The sequence below is a fragment of the Chlorocebus sabaeus genome, chromosome 21 (genome assembly GCF_047675955.1).
Source record: "Chlorocebus sabaeus isolate Y175 chromosome 21, mChlSab1.0.hap1, whole genome shotgun sequence".
NCBI lineage: Eukaryota > Metazoa > Chordata > Mammalia > Primates > Cercopithecidae > Chlorocebus > Chlorocebus sabaeus.
In genome coordinates, this window is record NC_132924.1 from 27,077,753 (window position 1) to 27,094,326 (window position 16,574).

A 16,574-nucleotide genomic window follows, 5' to 3' on the forward strand; every position below is an offset into this window, starting at 1 on the left:
CAGCATTGTCATCAGTTATAATACTCAATTATGAAAATATGTATGACAAGATTTTTTAAACATTCATAAAAAAGTAAGAAACCTGTAAAAAGCTACATATAAATTTGGTTGTTAGCTCAAGTTTTAATACTTTTTTAAGGCTTTTCATGTCACTTTAACAAAGGTCTAGAACAGGGAGAGATTGCACCCTCTGCAATGCCTCTAGACCTGTCTGGAGACTGGTAAGACAAGCTGACAGAGACCTTCTTCATGAAGAATAGAGAAAGTGGATGGGATGGGAGGTGCAGAGGAGAGATTCTTGTCCATCTGCAATCTTCCTCAGTTGTCTTCGTCTGAATTGCCTTTGCCTTACCTCTCAACACCATCATTACAAGTGACGGAATGTAATACTAGCACCTTCAGATTGGGACTGTACCGGAAAGCGATTCAGCAGACTCTGGATTACTGCCTGACATTGATTTCTTAGTTTAGTCTTCAGGACATGTTGAATAACTGCATTAGTCATTTCTCCTCTGACCGGAAAGACATAGTCATTGGTTTGGAGTTTTTATCATCAGTACTGTGGATCGTAGATCATGTTTTATTAACAATGTTAATCTCCCACATCCTAAACGTTCTCATTTCGATCAGGGCTTGGCATGTGGGACTGCATTTGCGTTACTTTCGAATTCAGTTTTCTGGTTACTGGTGAATTCTTGAATTTCACCAGAAACAGAAATGCCAATGTTCTGCAATCATTTTAATGTGAATCTCTTCTTGCAATTTGTTCTTGGATCACAAGAGGACTTGCAAATTAACCACTAATAGCATATATTGAAAACTTTGAAACAATTAAATTCTGGGATTCCATTTGAATTCCCATAATGTAGCAAACCACAAATGTTAGAAATCATTTGGAAACCCACTGGGCTTCAAGTCTATGTAGTAATTAATATTTGCTGAATAAACGAATGAAATGTCGGCTATATAACAAGAACTGAGATTAACATTTAAATTGCTATTTAAGCTCTAGACTGTTGAAATATGGAAAACTAACATTTAAGTAAATTAGGTCCAAATCTCTACAATGTGGTAGAAACCAAAGTAATTACTATATAGTAAAAATGCCCAGAATGTATTATTCCTGATGATCCGCATAATTAAAATAATAAACATTCAGGAATTTTTTTTCTGTTCTGGAGGTGCTAATAAAAAGGGAAAGTGTCTGAGAAACTTTCCCCTGGGAGCGCACCTTGGCTTGGACCTGATATTTAAAATCCATCTGGGAGGCTCAAAATCAAGTAGCTAAAAGAAACCAGGAGGAGCGAACACATGGATGGGCAGAAGCAGATGTAAGGACCAGGGAATGGAGTTGAACATCCTGGGAGATGAGAACAGTAGGAGAGCGGGCATGAGAGAGGCTCAGCAGGAGGATTCCTGCTACAGAGTCTGGAATTGCTACTCTTGCAAGCTTTGTTTTCTGTGCAGCTAAGTTGGGTGTTTGGGTAGCAAAATGTAAAAGGCTAATGAGTTGGTGTGCACTCAATTCATACAGCCAGTCATCTGCCTTGGTTTTCATTTGCTGTCTTCTTCCCTTGCCTGCATTTCTGGATCCCTTAATGTGCTCTCTGGGTCATGCAAGCCTCACTTGCTTGGGTTCATTTCTGGGCTTCTGCAGAATAAATAGATTCTTCCCATTTACCTCATGGAAATACAATGCACAGAATTTATTTGAGAGGTTGCATGGTGTATCTTACATGGTTATTTGTTGTTTAGAATAATAAATGTAATATGTGCTCACTCTAGAAAATACAGTAAGGTTTCACACAAAGATAAAATAAAAATCATCTGCAAAGTGATTTTCAGAGACAATTTCTTACTCTTCCATCTTGGTATTTGTTTCTTCTATATTTTATGAGTATATATAAAACTTGAAATATATTATATGTATTGTGCTTTTAAAAACCTTTGACATTGCACAAACAGAAATGGTTATTATAGGTGCATAATATTCCTTACTATTCCATTCTATGGTTATATCACAATTTTATTATTCCATTGTTAGAAACTTGCTTTTTAATAAAAACAATGCAGTCTTTGTTTCTGTCTTCGAATGTTTCTTTAGTATACTTATGGTATAATCCTACAAATAGAATTACTAGGCAAAGTCTGAATACATCGTGTAAGTTTGCTGCATATTACCAAATTGCTTTCCAGAAAAATTGGGTTAAGTTGTTCTGATTTACTCTCTCACAAACAGTTTTACAGAACTGTTCTGGCTTTATATATTATTTTTCTTTCATCTTTATTTGATTTGTCTCATATTATGATGAATTATTGAGTCTGTATTGTTCTAACCACTATAAACAATGTTTTTCACATATTCTTTTAACTCTGTATTTAATCTAAAATTGTTCTTATTTCCCATGCCCATTTTTCCGGTAGAAATATTATTTATTTTCCCTCTAGGTCTCTTTATATATTTAGGACTTTAACCATGTTATTTTTTTATATAATTAATGTATATACTATTAGCTATAATATTATATATTTATTTTTATTGCAAATAAATTTCTTAATTTGTTGTTTCCCTTTAAATTTTTGTTTTTAGGCTTGAATAGTGCTTGCTAATCCTAAAATTAGTGTCATCATTATATAATTTTTCTAGCTATTTTGTAAAAATTTAGTTCCACAATCCACCTGAGATTTACCTTATAACTTTATATAAGAGCTATTACTCACCCACTACTTTTGTTGCCAAAATATTAGTTCCTTTTTTACTAATTTTGGTTGTTTCTTTGTAACGTTAAGTTCGTATATGTACTAGGACTTTATTTTCAGGGCAAACTATTTGTTATTATTGATCCATCTATCAATTATTTTGCTAGTTCTGTAATGTTTTGCTTACTGTGGATTCACATTTATTAATAACTAATAGGAAACACATTTCTTCCCCATAGTTGTGTTCAAATTTCTGAACTTTTCTCACCTATTTTTTAAATAAAAATTTCAATTATCTAATCAATTTAAAACAATCACATTGAGGTTTTGATTAAAATTATTTCAAACATTATATGCTAATTTGGGGAGAATTGACATCTTTGCGAAATTTAATCTTCCTGTCTTGAAGTGCCGCATGTCTTTCCATGTATTCTATATATTTCAGTAATGCTTCGCCTAGAGAATTAATGCTATCTTAAATTCGAATAGTGTTTTCCAGTTTATAAAACATTCTTATTTTTTGACGATCCCCTCAGCAACTGAGCAGAAGCTCCAACTTGGATATTTAGAGACTGCAGTTCTTGTCCTGACTCTAACATCTACCAGCTATGTAACCTTGAGAAGGTCACTTTACCTCTCTGGGCCTCATTTGCTCAGAGCTAGTTCTGTTCTGTTATCTGGTAAGTTCTTTCGGGAAAGCACATAATGTAACAGAGTGTTTTCTGAAGTGTGTGCCAGTGGTCATTATTAGAGGTAATATCGTAATGCTCTGTGGTCAAATAGATTTGGGAAATGCATGTTAAAGAATTAAACAAGTTTCTTGTCTTTCTTTTTCTTTTTATTTTTTTGAAACAGAGTCTTGCTCTGTCGCCCAGGCTGGAGTGCAGTGGTGCGATCTTGGCTCACTGCAACCTCTGCCTCCAGGGTTCAAGCAATTCTCCTGCTTCAGCCTCCTGAGTAGCTGGGATTACAGGCACCCGCCACCATGCCCAGCTAATTTTTGTATTTTTAGTAGAGATGGGGTTTCACCATGTTGGCCAGACTGGTCTCGAACTCCTGACCTCAAATGATCCACCTGCCTCGACCTCCCAAAGTGCTAGGATTACAGGCATGAGCCACCGTAAACAAGTTTCTTTACTGTAAGATTTCTCAGAGAGTTAAATAGGTGAATGCATCCTCTAAGTATATAATGGTGTATATTATGTGGTGCTTCCCAAGTTCTTTATTCCACATTCCCCTGACAACTGCTTAAGAACTCTCATCATAAGAATTCTGTGGAACAACCTTTGGGAATTCCTGATATGGTGGAAAGAGCATGCACCTTATCTGGGTCATAATTTTAACCCATATCTGGGTTAAAATTTTTGGATTATTAACTACTGTGTGAACTTATCTTCTCTGAGCCTCACTTTTATTTTCTCTAAATCAAAGAGGACAATGCCTGTCTCAGAGCTTTAGGAGTTGCCTTACACATTACTGAGCACCAAGATTTCCTGCCTTTCCCAGTGGGAAGATTATGTTTCTCTGCTCCACTGATATCAGACGTGACCGTGAACTTACGCTGGCCAATGAATAGTGAGTGGAAGTCATATGTGTTATTTCTGGGCAGCAGCTTATGAGAGCCAGGGCAAGGATCATTACTCTGTATCTCTCTAGCTCTTGCTCTCCTGACTTCAGTATTATGGAAGCCTGTGTTGACATGGGGCTTCCATCAGCTGGTTCCCTGAGAGATTACAATGCACGGAGCCCCTTGTTAACCTGTGATGGACATGGGACATGAGTAGGAAACAAATATTAATATATTATGGTTTTAACCCACTGAGAATATCCAGTTATTTGTTTCCTCAGCATAAGCTAGCTTAACCTGATTAACGAATGAAATAATTGATAGAAAAGACTGAATGCCTGATAGAGTTGCATTCATTACATTATTCTAAGTTTTATTTTAGGGTGATAGTTTCTGTGTTCTTGAATACTCTGCATTTTTATCTTAACCTAGACCAAAAACCCTGAAAAGGGACTAAATACATTGGAAAGGGAATAAATTTATTCTTAGCCAAAAGAATATCTTCAGTCTTCATAGATTGTTCTGTGTTGCCAAGGGTTAGAGTCTACAATAATAGGTGAAAGAAGAGAAACCTGCATTGGAGCACTCGCAATATTCCCTTTCATTTTTTATTAAATTATGACTTGTGAATAATGCTCCTTGTGCGAACACTTGGGTTCAATATCTGTATGTGAATGGAATTCTGAGTGCTGTGGGGATACCTTGGGTCTGATTCAGAGGCCTGGGTGAGTCATGGCTGTAGCCCAGCAGAGGAGTTTTGGCTTCTGTAAGGAACTCCAAGAATCCTTTAGACTCTGTCCAGAGGGGATGGGGAGTAGGAGTTTATTTTACATTAAGCAAAGGCTTCTCTAAAATGCAAACAGCCATGGCAGGTTAGGGGAGTTATGAGAAGAGACATTTGAGGGATGGAACTTAGCACTCTTTTACTCAGAATGGTTTTTCTGCTAATACTTGGAGTCAGTTTATTGAAGAAAGAAGTTTTGATGAGATAAAAGAGGGATGGTAGAAAAGGGGAAGAAAGAAATGTTTTTTTAAAAACTGAGCATGCAAAGTCCAAGCTGAATGCCCTAGTAAGGATGAGGGCAGGCAGATAAGGCTGGGAAAACAGAGGCTTTTGAGATGGCGGGAAATCTTCATGAGGGTTCTTGTGAGTCTTGTCAAAGTTATGATTGCATCTGATTCCTTTTCAACCACCTACTCCTGTCTTTAGAAGGAGGAAAGAGTCCCAGGAAGTTTCTTTTTTATTTATCTTTAGCAATGCATGACTAGGCTGGGTGGGTGGAGAGTCTTTGAGGGTGGAGTGTCTGGAAAGGTGGAGAACCTGAGAAAATGGAGAGGCAGGGAATGTGGAGAGGCCAGGAGGGTGAAGAAGCTGGATGAATGGAGAGTCCAGGAGGCTGGTCTTTGAGGGGGAAAAGCGTCAGTCCTCCCCCACTTCCCACCTTCTCTGGGCTTGGAGAGGATTGTCACAGGTTAGTAAGCAGAAGTCCTCCACGACTACCTCCCTTCTCCTGTCTCTCAAAACTGTTCCTCCCACATGAAAACTAGCTCCATTCCTACTTCACCATCCAGGCAGGGATGGTGGTTATTGTTCCGCACCCAAGGCAGAGATACCTGGGGCTAGAGTAGCCCTGTGATGTGTGCAGGATCCCACAACATAAAACTGGCTGCCAGGTCCAGAGCCCGTGGCTCCAGCTTACATTTTGCTTGGATGTTTTAAGCTGTCAGGAAAGGATGTCATTCCTTATGCTTTTTGGAAGAGAATAAAAAGATCTTCTTATTGAGCCATCATGAAAAAATGAGCAGATGTCTTGGGTAGTTTTTTGAGCTGATGTTTTTAGAATGGTTTTAGTATTTTTTCATAAAATTGCACAAGTGAATGGCATTGTTATTATCTGGAATGTAGAGAATCATTTGAAAAATGTAAGACCCTTTTCTATGAGGAGGGGTAGAAACTTTTACTTTCTTGGTTACTCAAAACTGCACAATCTAATCTGAATCAGTTTTTATAAGAATCTATTCAATCTCTTTGTAATCTAGATAATAACAGGACAAAATCCATGGGCAGAGCCAGCCTCTGTACCCTCCAAATGTGTAATAATGCAATGTCTGCTTGACTCTCTGTGGACCACGTTTTGAGACCTTGGCTTCAATACGGTCAATGTCATATTATACTTAGTATTTATATCAATTAGGAAAGTATTCAGCTTAGCAGCGGCTTAAACAAAGATTTAGTTTTTTTTCATATCATAAGAAATCTGAAGATATGTTGCTGCTGAACTCAATTCACTAAGATTCCCTTGGCTTTTTTTTCCTGTGGTCACAAAATGGTTGCTGCGGCTCTATGCACTGGGTCTGAATTCAAGTCAGGGGGACATCAGAATGCCAGCCATATCTTTCTACTTTCATCAGAAAAGGAAAAACCTGTATTAGAAATCTCAGAGACTTCCAATTAAGCTTCCCAAACTGTGCTACCTTTAACTGCAAGGGAGACTAGGAGAGTGAGTACTTAGCTGGGACAGTGAGAAGGAGGTTGAAACTAAGTATTGTTTCAACCAAATGGCATCCTGGGTTACAGAAACCTGTTCTCTTTCCCTGTCCCTCCTCCAGGCTCGTGTAGTGCCTCTACTCACCAATCCTATTGATGTTTCCCAAAATCCGATAGTATCATCATTATTCCTCGTCACTACTAAATAATACATAACATGGCTTACTATGATGTCACGAATCCCTCCCAAATTATGACGCCTATAAATTCAACCCAAATGGTTGGTGAAAAAGGATTAAGACTGTATCTACCCAAATTCATTCACATGAACTTACTGAGATATTAGCAGTAAACTTGTTTTACAGATTATTTCTTGATATACTCTTTCATTCAACAAAATATTTATTGACCTTGTATCTGCTATGTGTCAGTCACGGTACTAGGGATAGTAGGATCTAAAGGTGTCCCTAAATAACTGACATCTCGTCTGCGTGTGTGTGGGCATGTGTGTCTGTCGTTGTGTATTTGTATGTGTCCATGTGTATGTGCTCATGGCTGTGTGTGTATGCGTGCGTGCATGTGTGTGTATGTAGGTGAACATACATGTCAAGAGAGGAACCGTGTTGCACAGAGATTCTAAGTGCTTTGGGAGCACAAGGGTAGTGATGTGATGATGCTGGTCTACTGAATGATTCTGAAGCCTTCCCAGAAGAGGAGGCAACTGAGCTTAGAGTGATATCAGAAGAAAAAGGTATGAGAAAGGCATTTCCAGAAAAGGGAAACAGGACCTTGGATCCTCAGACTATGGTAAGACATTCAATACAACGCGGTCCAGGATGTGAAGAAAGGAGGAGAGAAGGTGATTGGGTCAGTGAAAGGCCGGTAGGCCAGGCCCAAGGATTTGGGTTTTATCTGCCAGAGGTAAGGATCAAATCTTTAAAACCATGCATTATACCCCCGACCCTGGGGGCGTTTCTCTTGCCCATCAAGGTAACTAATTCTTGCCAATGGAACTCAGTCAAAGTCATGTGTCATTTCAGACCAAAGCCAACAAGACAAAGTTTGCCATCTCCCCTGGAAGCCACTTGTTCTAGAAGGTGTAGCTACAAGTTGACCTGTTTGCTACTGTGATGTGAGGGAACAATAAACCTCTGGTATGTTAAACCACAGAGATTCAGGGTTTGGTTTCTACTGTTTCAGAGCTTAACCTATCCAGACCAAAATCAGCTCAGAATCTTCTTTATTTTCTTTCTTATTTTATTTTTACCTTATCTTAACTTTTAGGAAGTTTACACCTTTAACTTCTCTCAGACTTTAGTTTCATATCTGCTCAAATAAAAAGAATGCTATTTTAAATCCCCCTAGAGCTGATGGGTGCTTCAAAGGTGATACTGTGAAATCATATTGCAAACTGTAAAGTACTGACATGAGCAATAGATCTATCATTTTTAGGCAGCCATCAATATTGCCTAAGTGGGAAAACAAGAACCTTGATTATTCCTTACAACTTCCTCATGACCTTGGGTGATTTTGCCATCTGTGGCCTGGAAAATCTTTATACCAGAGAAGAAGCCATTTCTTTCTTTCTCCAGATAGGGCATAATTTGCTGTTTCTGCAAATAGCCTTTCATATAGTGGGCCATTAAGTTTGCTTAGATAATAGCTAGACATAATATCAAGATGACAAAGTAAGAAATAGAATTTTTCTCTCTGTATCTTATTCTACATTTTCATGGTCTCATTTTTTTTTTTTTTTTTTTTTTTTTAAAGAAAAGAAACAGCTTAATTCACCACCATTGTTTGAGGACCACCTGCAAATCAAAGCTGTCCTGAAGTGCTTCCACCTGCAGTGGTCTCTCTCAGCTGAAACTTCTTCCTTACAGATAGTGCTGCCTCCTCACCTCTCAGTAGTTGTCTTGAGAAAAGAGTGGAATGACGAACTCCTGGAACTCTAATTATGAATAATGAACACTACTGGGGGCTACTTGCTGTTCTTTAAGGCTATACAAGCATTCTCTCCCATTCACAACAACTCTCTACAGGACATGCAATTATTAGCTTTGTTTGTTGGATGAGGGAACTGAGACACCGGTGGAAGTAAAGTGCCCAAAGTCACTCTGCTAGATGGTGTGGCACTGGGATTTGACCCCAGAAGTCTGGCTCTAAAGCCTGCTCTCTGAACCACACTGCCTCACTGAAATGCTGGAGAAAGCTCAAAAGCCTGAGTTTACTTGGGAGGTTTAGAGGTCCAGAGAGAAGCTTAGTTTACTTAAGAAAAATAGGGTTAGATTTCTTATCTACCTGAGTGCATGGCTTGAAACATTCTTACTTCATCAACAGGAAATTATTTCAAGGATGGCAGAATGACATTGTGAAGCATGAATGGATGTGCTTCTTTCCACTTCTTTGATACACTGTCCACCAGCTCAGGCAGCCCCACTGCCCTCAGAGTGCACTCTTGACTCCATCAGTGCAGACAGAGAGAAACAAGTCAGCACTGGGCTTTCAAAATACCTCATCGAGGATATCTTAAACAGCTGGAAGAGAAATGGGTTTTTCTGTTGCAAGAGGGTATGACTTTTGTGCATTCAGAACAGAGAGCCTGGAATAATAATTTTGGAGGAACACTGTGTCGTCAATTTCCCCATGACAAGGGGGGGGTCGCTCAGGGCGATAGAAGGATTTGATGGTGCAGCGGTGGTGTCAGATGCCAGGGGAGATGTGAGGCAACTGAGACAATGACAAAAGTGTATTGGATTGTCCCCTTCCAAGGGTTAGCAGGAAAAAGGGGAGGAAGAGAGAATATTTGCTACATTTGGGGAGCACAGGATTTGGAAGGGTGCTGAGGTCCACTTACTGTGTAGGGACCAGGGAAGGATAGTCTCCCAGACCTTCCTATCTATCAAGAGGTGGAAGTTGTACAGTGTAGGTGGCTATGTGGGATGAGAGAGGGCCAGATACACTCCATTGTGTTTTCTGCAGCCCAAAGTTGGGAGCAGTCAAACTTTCTATTCCTAGGAAGGAGGCAGAAATTATAGCCGGGATTGAGAGACAGGGATTCAAGCACCCTGTACCAGGAGATAATGTGACCAAGGGACATTACCCCAGAAAGCAGTGTGGGCCTGACATGTGTCGGATGGGAACCCAGATGAAAGTCCAGAATGAGGATGACCACATCTGAGGGACAGACAGGTCTTGTTTCAACTGATGCCAACTTGCTCAGATCCCTCACTAGATCAGACCATCTTCACCTTCCATCCCTTACCACCCCCTCCACACACACACACACACACACACACACACACACACAGAGAGAGAGAGAGAGAGAGAGAGAGAGAGAGAGAGAGAGAGAGAGAGAGAGAGAAGTGCACTACAGAAGCACTGCCCCTGGGGTTAGATGCCTTCCCGAAGCCAGAAAATGTGAAAACTCTTCCTGGGCTGAAAAGCTCTGCAATGACTGGGTTTATTCTGAATTAGCTAAGATTATGCTTCCTGCCATCAGATGTATTAGTAACACAAAGAGAAATTTAGCCGAGGAAGATTTCCTTTTCAAATACTAGCCTCTATAGTTTGGAAATTGCGTGCCATCCTTAGCCTTTCTCATTTGCGTGAATGAAATTGGACTCACTGCATGGTAGAGTTTACCCAGGGTCAGGGATTAGAAAGCAGAGCGCTAGATCTGGGTAGCAGAACTGGCTGGAAGGAATAATGTATTTAATAATGATTTAACTGAGCAAAACTAGTAGTTCCCTTAGGAGCAGCCACAGTATTCAACTGTAGAAACTCAAATTGAACATACTGAGTGAGACTAATTAGAAAAGAATAAAAAATGCATGACGTAAAGGCAAGACCTCTGGTTACAAATTGCAGGAGATACATTTGGGGGTTGGAACATGAGGGGTTCTGGATTCCAGGAAGGACATCACTGACACTGTCCTGGGACCAGGGCAGGAAGGGAGAACAGCAAGCCCTGGAAAGTTGTGAGCCGTTGAGATGACAGTCACAGGTGAAAATGCCGGTACTTGATAAGTAGAAGAAGGTCTTAGAAATGAGTTATCAACCGAAATGTAGTGAAAACAAGCATGGTCTACTTAAGCTGCTTAATTTGAGCTCCCTTGCAAAAGCATAGTGTGAGATAATGCGTTGAGGTGAAATTTGCTTTTGTTATATTAATGGAGGAAGAGTGTGTTAAGAAAATTAACAGTAAGGCAGTGTGGCAGGGAGGGTGTACAAACAAAGGGAACAAACTGTGTCCAATCACCCTCAAGCACTTAGAAGCAACCATTTACATGTAAACAATAGTTAGACTAATTGCGTATCACTTGTAACTATCCACTGAAGGAGGCGCAATAAAAGATTGTTGTTAGGTGATATTTAGCAGTCTTAGTTCATGTTTCTCCACTCACCTATGAGTAATAAAACTAAGTTTCATTTACATTATTTTATAATTTAGGTAATTCACTAATTGAGACAGGTCTCCCTCCCAGTTACTTCTACTTAGGTTTCTCATTAAGTATCAGAGATTCAGGAAACATTGCTGGTGAATTCACCAGCAAAATTAAGGGCTTTCTGTGTGAAGAGTTTTGTATTTGTTTTGCATTTGGACAGCCTTATATTCAGATACCTCATTTAATTTCTGATGAGCTAGTTCCCATTTCCCCTTGAAAACTTCTGGTAGATTCTTGAAGCGCATATAATTCCTTAATGCCAAGAACTAGGTCTTGAAAAGGTGAGCTGGATGTGATCTTAAAAGTACACAAAACTGGAAACTGTGAAGGGACCCAGCATCTGAACTGAGAATCCTGAACGCAAGACCGTGTAGGGTTAGTTACACAAGTCCCATGGTAGAAGATGGGATGGGTGAACCCACCCCAGACCTCCCTGCTCATTTCCAAGAGCCTCACATGCTTAGGAAGGTGGAGCAGGTTAGAGTGGTGGGAGCAGAAGCTAGAATTCAAGGGTGGAGGTCGGGGGAAGGAACAGACTCTAAGCCTGTGAAGGAAGTGCCAGTAAGATCTAGACGGGGTGTTTTGTCTCCTCCCGAAAGAGCTTTGGGGTTCAGAGGATAAGAACGAGAATGTTCTTAGTTTCCCAGAAACTAAGTCAGAAGCCCAGGTAAGTGGACTGAGCAAGACAGCTGAGAATAGGTAAGGCTGCCATGCGGTAGAGATGGATTCCCCAGGGCTGGACCAGGTACTTGGTACCAGCTCATGGTGCCTCAGCTAGTTCCATACCCCACCCACTGGAATCTGGAACCGATCTTGGTCTCATTGGCTTAGAAATGGATTAGAGACAAGCTGAACATGCTTGCAGAAATGGACCTGGATGAGTATAGAGACCAGGCAGGGTAGGGGCTGACGGGTGGAAACTTGGTTAATGAGAGCCCCCACCCACCTCTGTCACAGGGAATACATGCTTTCTGTTGCTTATTTGACAAAATGTTGATAATTGGAATAAAAAAACATATCACAATTTGTTTATACAGTCAATGTTTATTGAGTATGACCAGCATAATGGTAGGTCCTGGGAGAAAATATGAAACAAATATAAGGCATTCCTTTTACTCAAGGAGCTTGAGGACTGTAACACATTCACCCAACACATATGGAAACAGCAGTTTAAGACAGAGCTGCATTAAGTGGCAAGAAGAGAGGTACAGTCCGTGACACTAATGAAGCTCAGGGAGGGATGAGTCATGGAGGGCTTCATGAAGGAAGCAACCCAAGCTGAGCTTTATAGAGTGGGTAAAATTGTGATAAACAGATGAAGATGGAAGGCAGGTCTGGATGGAAAGATATACCATGGATTGTGAGAATTAAATGAGATACTTCACAGAGGTCACTTGCTAAGTGAGTCTTGCTATGACTCTTGGCACCAAGAATACCCAAAGTAAATGAGATGTATGGTTGTTGCTGTTATTTCGGTGACATTTACTGCTGTTGCTGTTTTTATTTTTATGCTATTTTTTACTGCTTTTGATAAAGGCAATGGGGATTAAAGGGATACATTTGGGAGACAGTAAAGGGGGCACGGTTTTGAATTTCTTCTCTAGTATGTCAGATAAAATGAATCGCAGTGAACAAAGGCTTGCATCAGAACTATTTCTGTGTCAACAATGCATTAAAATTGCTTGTGGTCAAAGGGGACCATAGAAAAAAAAGTTACACTAAGAAATGTAAGCTAAGTTCTCACAAATAACACCACTGATCACTGTGTAACTAAAAATCACAGGGTTTTAGTCAATACACGTATCTCTGTAATAATGAATCTGAGCACTCTAAGCTCCTGGCCAGACATAATTCCTCTCTTTCTGCTTTTCTCCTTGTCCAGTGGTCCAGCCGTTTTGCTGCAAACATATCAATAGGAATCAGCTAGAGATGCTGTGATTCTCTTTAGCGTCTGGCCATGATGTTGCTAGGATAGAGAGGACAAACACTCAGAGAGAGCAAGGTGGGATTTGTTTCTTCGCATATTCCAAATATCCCTGTAGGTGCTGTATTCAAAAAATGGCAAATGAGATTTCAGCTGAGATTGATTCTTGCCTGAGTCTCAGAATAACCACCTTATTGCTGATTATTATTCCCTTTGCCATGGAGGACCTCTCTTCATTCTGCTTGCTGTCATATTCTGAGAATATCAAAGAGGCTGCACAGGCAGCAATACTAAGTGGAGTCCTGTGCTTCCTGGGTGCACAAAGCCTGCCAAGATAGACTCTCTGGGTCTGCAGGCTGATTTCGTAAAGGGGATTATTCAGTCAACATTAAGTAGCAACAAACTCTAATTTTACTTTCCCTGCTACATCGTGGAGCTGTGCAGCTGAGCTGTGTATGTGCTTGCATTAGGAGATGATTTGGAGACCAGGGTTTCGCTGAAGCCAGTGGAGGAGTGGTTTGATCAGGCTCTGCTTTGCTGCATAGTCATTAGGGCCCTGGAAGTTTAAGTCTGACTCCTGGGACAGCACCCTGCTGAAAGTTTTATTCTGAATACTTGCAAAAGAAATGAACTTCCAGTAGGGAGGTGGATGTTACAGTAATGTTACCTCATTGTGTAAAAACCAAATCATTTCAAGAACATACAGAAGAGTAACAACAACAGCAAAACCCAACAAAGCAACAACTAGAATCTTTTTGAAGTATTTTTTCCTTTGGTGGAAAGGACCAGTTTGAGGCCTGTGAATGATTGCAATGACTAAACATATTGTTAGGCAGGGTGTGAAATAACCTGACAAGCCAGCATTCTGAGGCAAGAAACAGGAAACTGTTGTTTTCCCAAATGTGTGGTTCATTTCTGTCCACAAGATCTTGTTGCGGAATAAGAAACAACACAGGATTAGCTTAATGAAGATCCTTCCTCAGTGTGGCCCTTGGATACTTTGAAGGTGAAACTCACCAAACTCTGTCTTTCATTTGTTCTAGGAGGGAATTTGTTGCAAATGGTGGCATCATCAACTACCCTCAAAGAATCTATTTCTCAGTATGTTTAATGAAAAGGATCATCAAAGAAAGTGTCATCTTTCCTGCCTTATTCAATGTTGTTTCTCATCACATCAGTCACTGTCCTGGGGATTGTGAGCTTTCCACACGTCTGGTCTTGCTAGCAAAAAACTCATAGCTGTAACCCCTACTAGAAACAGACATTTCAAGGACTGCTATAGGATTAATTAAAAGTGCTTTCACCTTAGGAAAAGGGGAGAGTAAAAATCATCCACTCATAAATGTTACTCATGATTCACTCATTTCCAGCAGCATCAGAAAGAAAAACGCCACCTGTATTCCTAAGAAACTACAGTCTAGGTCTCTGCACACTGAAGCTTGTTGCTTTAGCACTTCAGACTTTTAAAAATCCTTTTTAGTAAAGAAAATAAACACCACTCATTCACAATACTGGCTATGATCCTTTAATTGACACTCTTAAGTTCCACCAGTCTCATTATTATAAGTCAGTGTGCAGAGTCGCAGGCAGGAAACTTACCTTAAAGGAGTAGTAGAAGGAGCCCCATTCCTTTCCTTCCACCACTTCAGTAAAAGTCACTGTTTCAGTGCAAGCCACTGGGGAAGAATCCAGCATCTGCCTGGTCCCGTTGGAATCGAAGATGCCCTCTGTGAAGTTGGCTGGCATGGCTCAGGCGGGGTTGAGCCTCTCGGTCCCTGCTCCTGCAGCTGAGTGAGGGAGTCCAGCTCGCCTCCTGAGAGCTGGGCAGCAGCTGCAGCTCTGCTGAACAGAGGCACAGAGCCCTCCCTGAGCCCACCTCACTGAAGAGCTCTGCCTGATGACAGGGAGGATCTACGTGCTGCTCTCTCCTTGGCAATTACCACCAGCACAGCACAACCCTCATCACCCCACAATCCCACCCAGGGCCAGGGCCCCACCTCAAGAGCAAGGGGGAGCTCCCCATAGCCATCAACATGGCTCCCTGAATGGGACCCCTGTTCTGTTGTGCTTTTCCTTACTTCTAGAGTGGACCCCCACTTCTGCTCCAGCTTCAACAATACAGGAATTTGGACTAATCAGTAGGTACATGAATTCAGGTCATGTTTCCACTTCTGAAATCAAATTATAATTATACATTTGTTTCAGCTGAGGTTGCTTTCTGACTTAAAGCCTCACCTTGCCATCTACTCTGTCGTGTGCTCTCATTTCTGTAAGCGTAGGCAAATAGTAAGTACATTTGTGTTTCACACCCGTAGTTCTATCTAGGTGTTCACAAGGCAGTTCTCAGAAAAACACGAGGTCTGTGTTTGTCAATAAGCCACAACACCTTGTGATATGACTGAGAGCGGCCTGGTGAAGATTCTTAGTGCTTTCAGTATATTGACCTCAGTTTCTACCTAGGACCCAATACTCAGGGCAAGAGTAGAAAGGAGGTAATGCAGCATCCTGGGCTCCACAGACAGGGCTAGGCAAGAATATTAAGAGCTGCTCTTGATTCACAAAAAACCCACAAAGTACTTTACATGTTCTTTCATTCAGTTTCCCAAACAACCTTGTGAGATAGGCAAGGACGGTAGCTTTATGTTCTCCTTTATGCTAGCAGAGAGTGGCTCCAATAGGTGAAATGACTTGCTCAAGATCCCGCAGCTGCTGATGTAAATGAGCTGATAACCCATCTCCAGAACTTCCTAGACAGCGGTGCTTTTACTGTAACAGATTGGTTTGCATCAAATCTCAAATATCTATGGGGCATGAAGGTAACATGAATGAGGGTAGCAGGCTGGGTGTAAAACAATAGGAACTAAGCTGCTTATATGGCAACCAAACATGATACCTGATTCCTCACGCTGAAAACACTCTGTGAACCAAACAGGTCCAGCCACTGGTTTATGACACCAGGAATAAGAGGTAGCGGCTTTAGTGGCCACCACTAAAGAACATGCCCCCCCGAGATCTCCTGGGAAAGCTTTATTATAAACCATCCAGCCCCAAGGAGGGCACGGTGCTCTAACGATGAGAAGCCATTAACTCTGTAATGAAGGGCAGCAAACAGAAGTGAGTTGTGCAGAAAACTGGATAAGCTGTGAGCTCTTAAGGAAAGCGTCAAAACAGGGCAACAACTCAATAGCAAAACAAGAGCAGTATATTCCAACTAACAAATAAGCATGAAAATAGGCTCGACCTTATTAACAATTAAGGAAAATAACTCAAAACAGTAAGAATGTTTACCTATTAGCATAGTGAAAGCTAGTGTGTGGCTATCCCCAAGTGCTGAGAAGATTAAAGGGAAATGGGTGTACATCTTTACTTCTGGTGTGAGTTAGTGGACATGGTAATTTTGAAGAGCAATTCATCAGTATTTAGTAAAGCTGGAATTACATATCCTCT

General features: G+C 40.8%; 1 protein-coding gene across 1 annotated transcript in view; it reads right to left on the reverse strand.

Moving 5' to 3' along the window:
* NPSR1 (neuropeptide S receptor 1) overlaps positions 1–15,068 on the reverse strand; it is a 234,422-nt gene extending 219,354 nt beyond the window's left edge. The window contains exon 1 of the mRNA XM_073008644.1: positions 14,727–15,068. Within this exon, the coding sequence (XP_072864745.1) occupies positions 14,727–14,873 (147 nt within the window). The 5' untranslated portion in view covers positions 14,874–15,068. The remainder of the gene's footprint in view (positions 1–14,726) is intronic.
* Between the last annotated feature and the right edge of the window lie 1,506 nt (positions 15,069–16,574).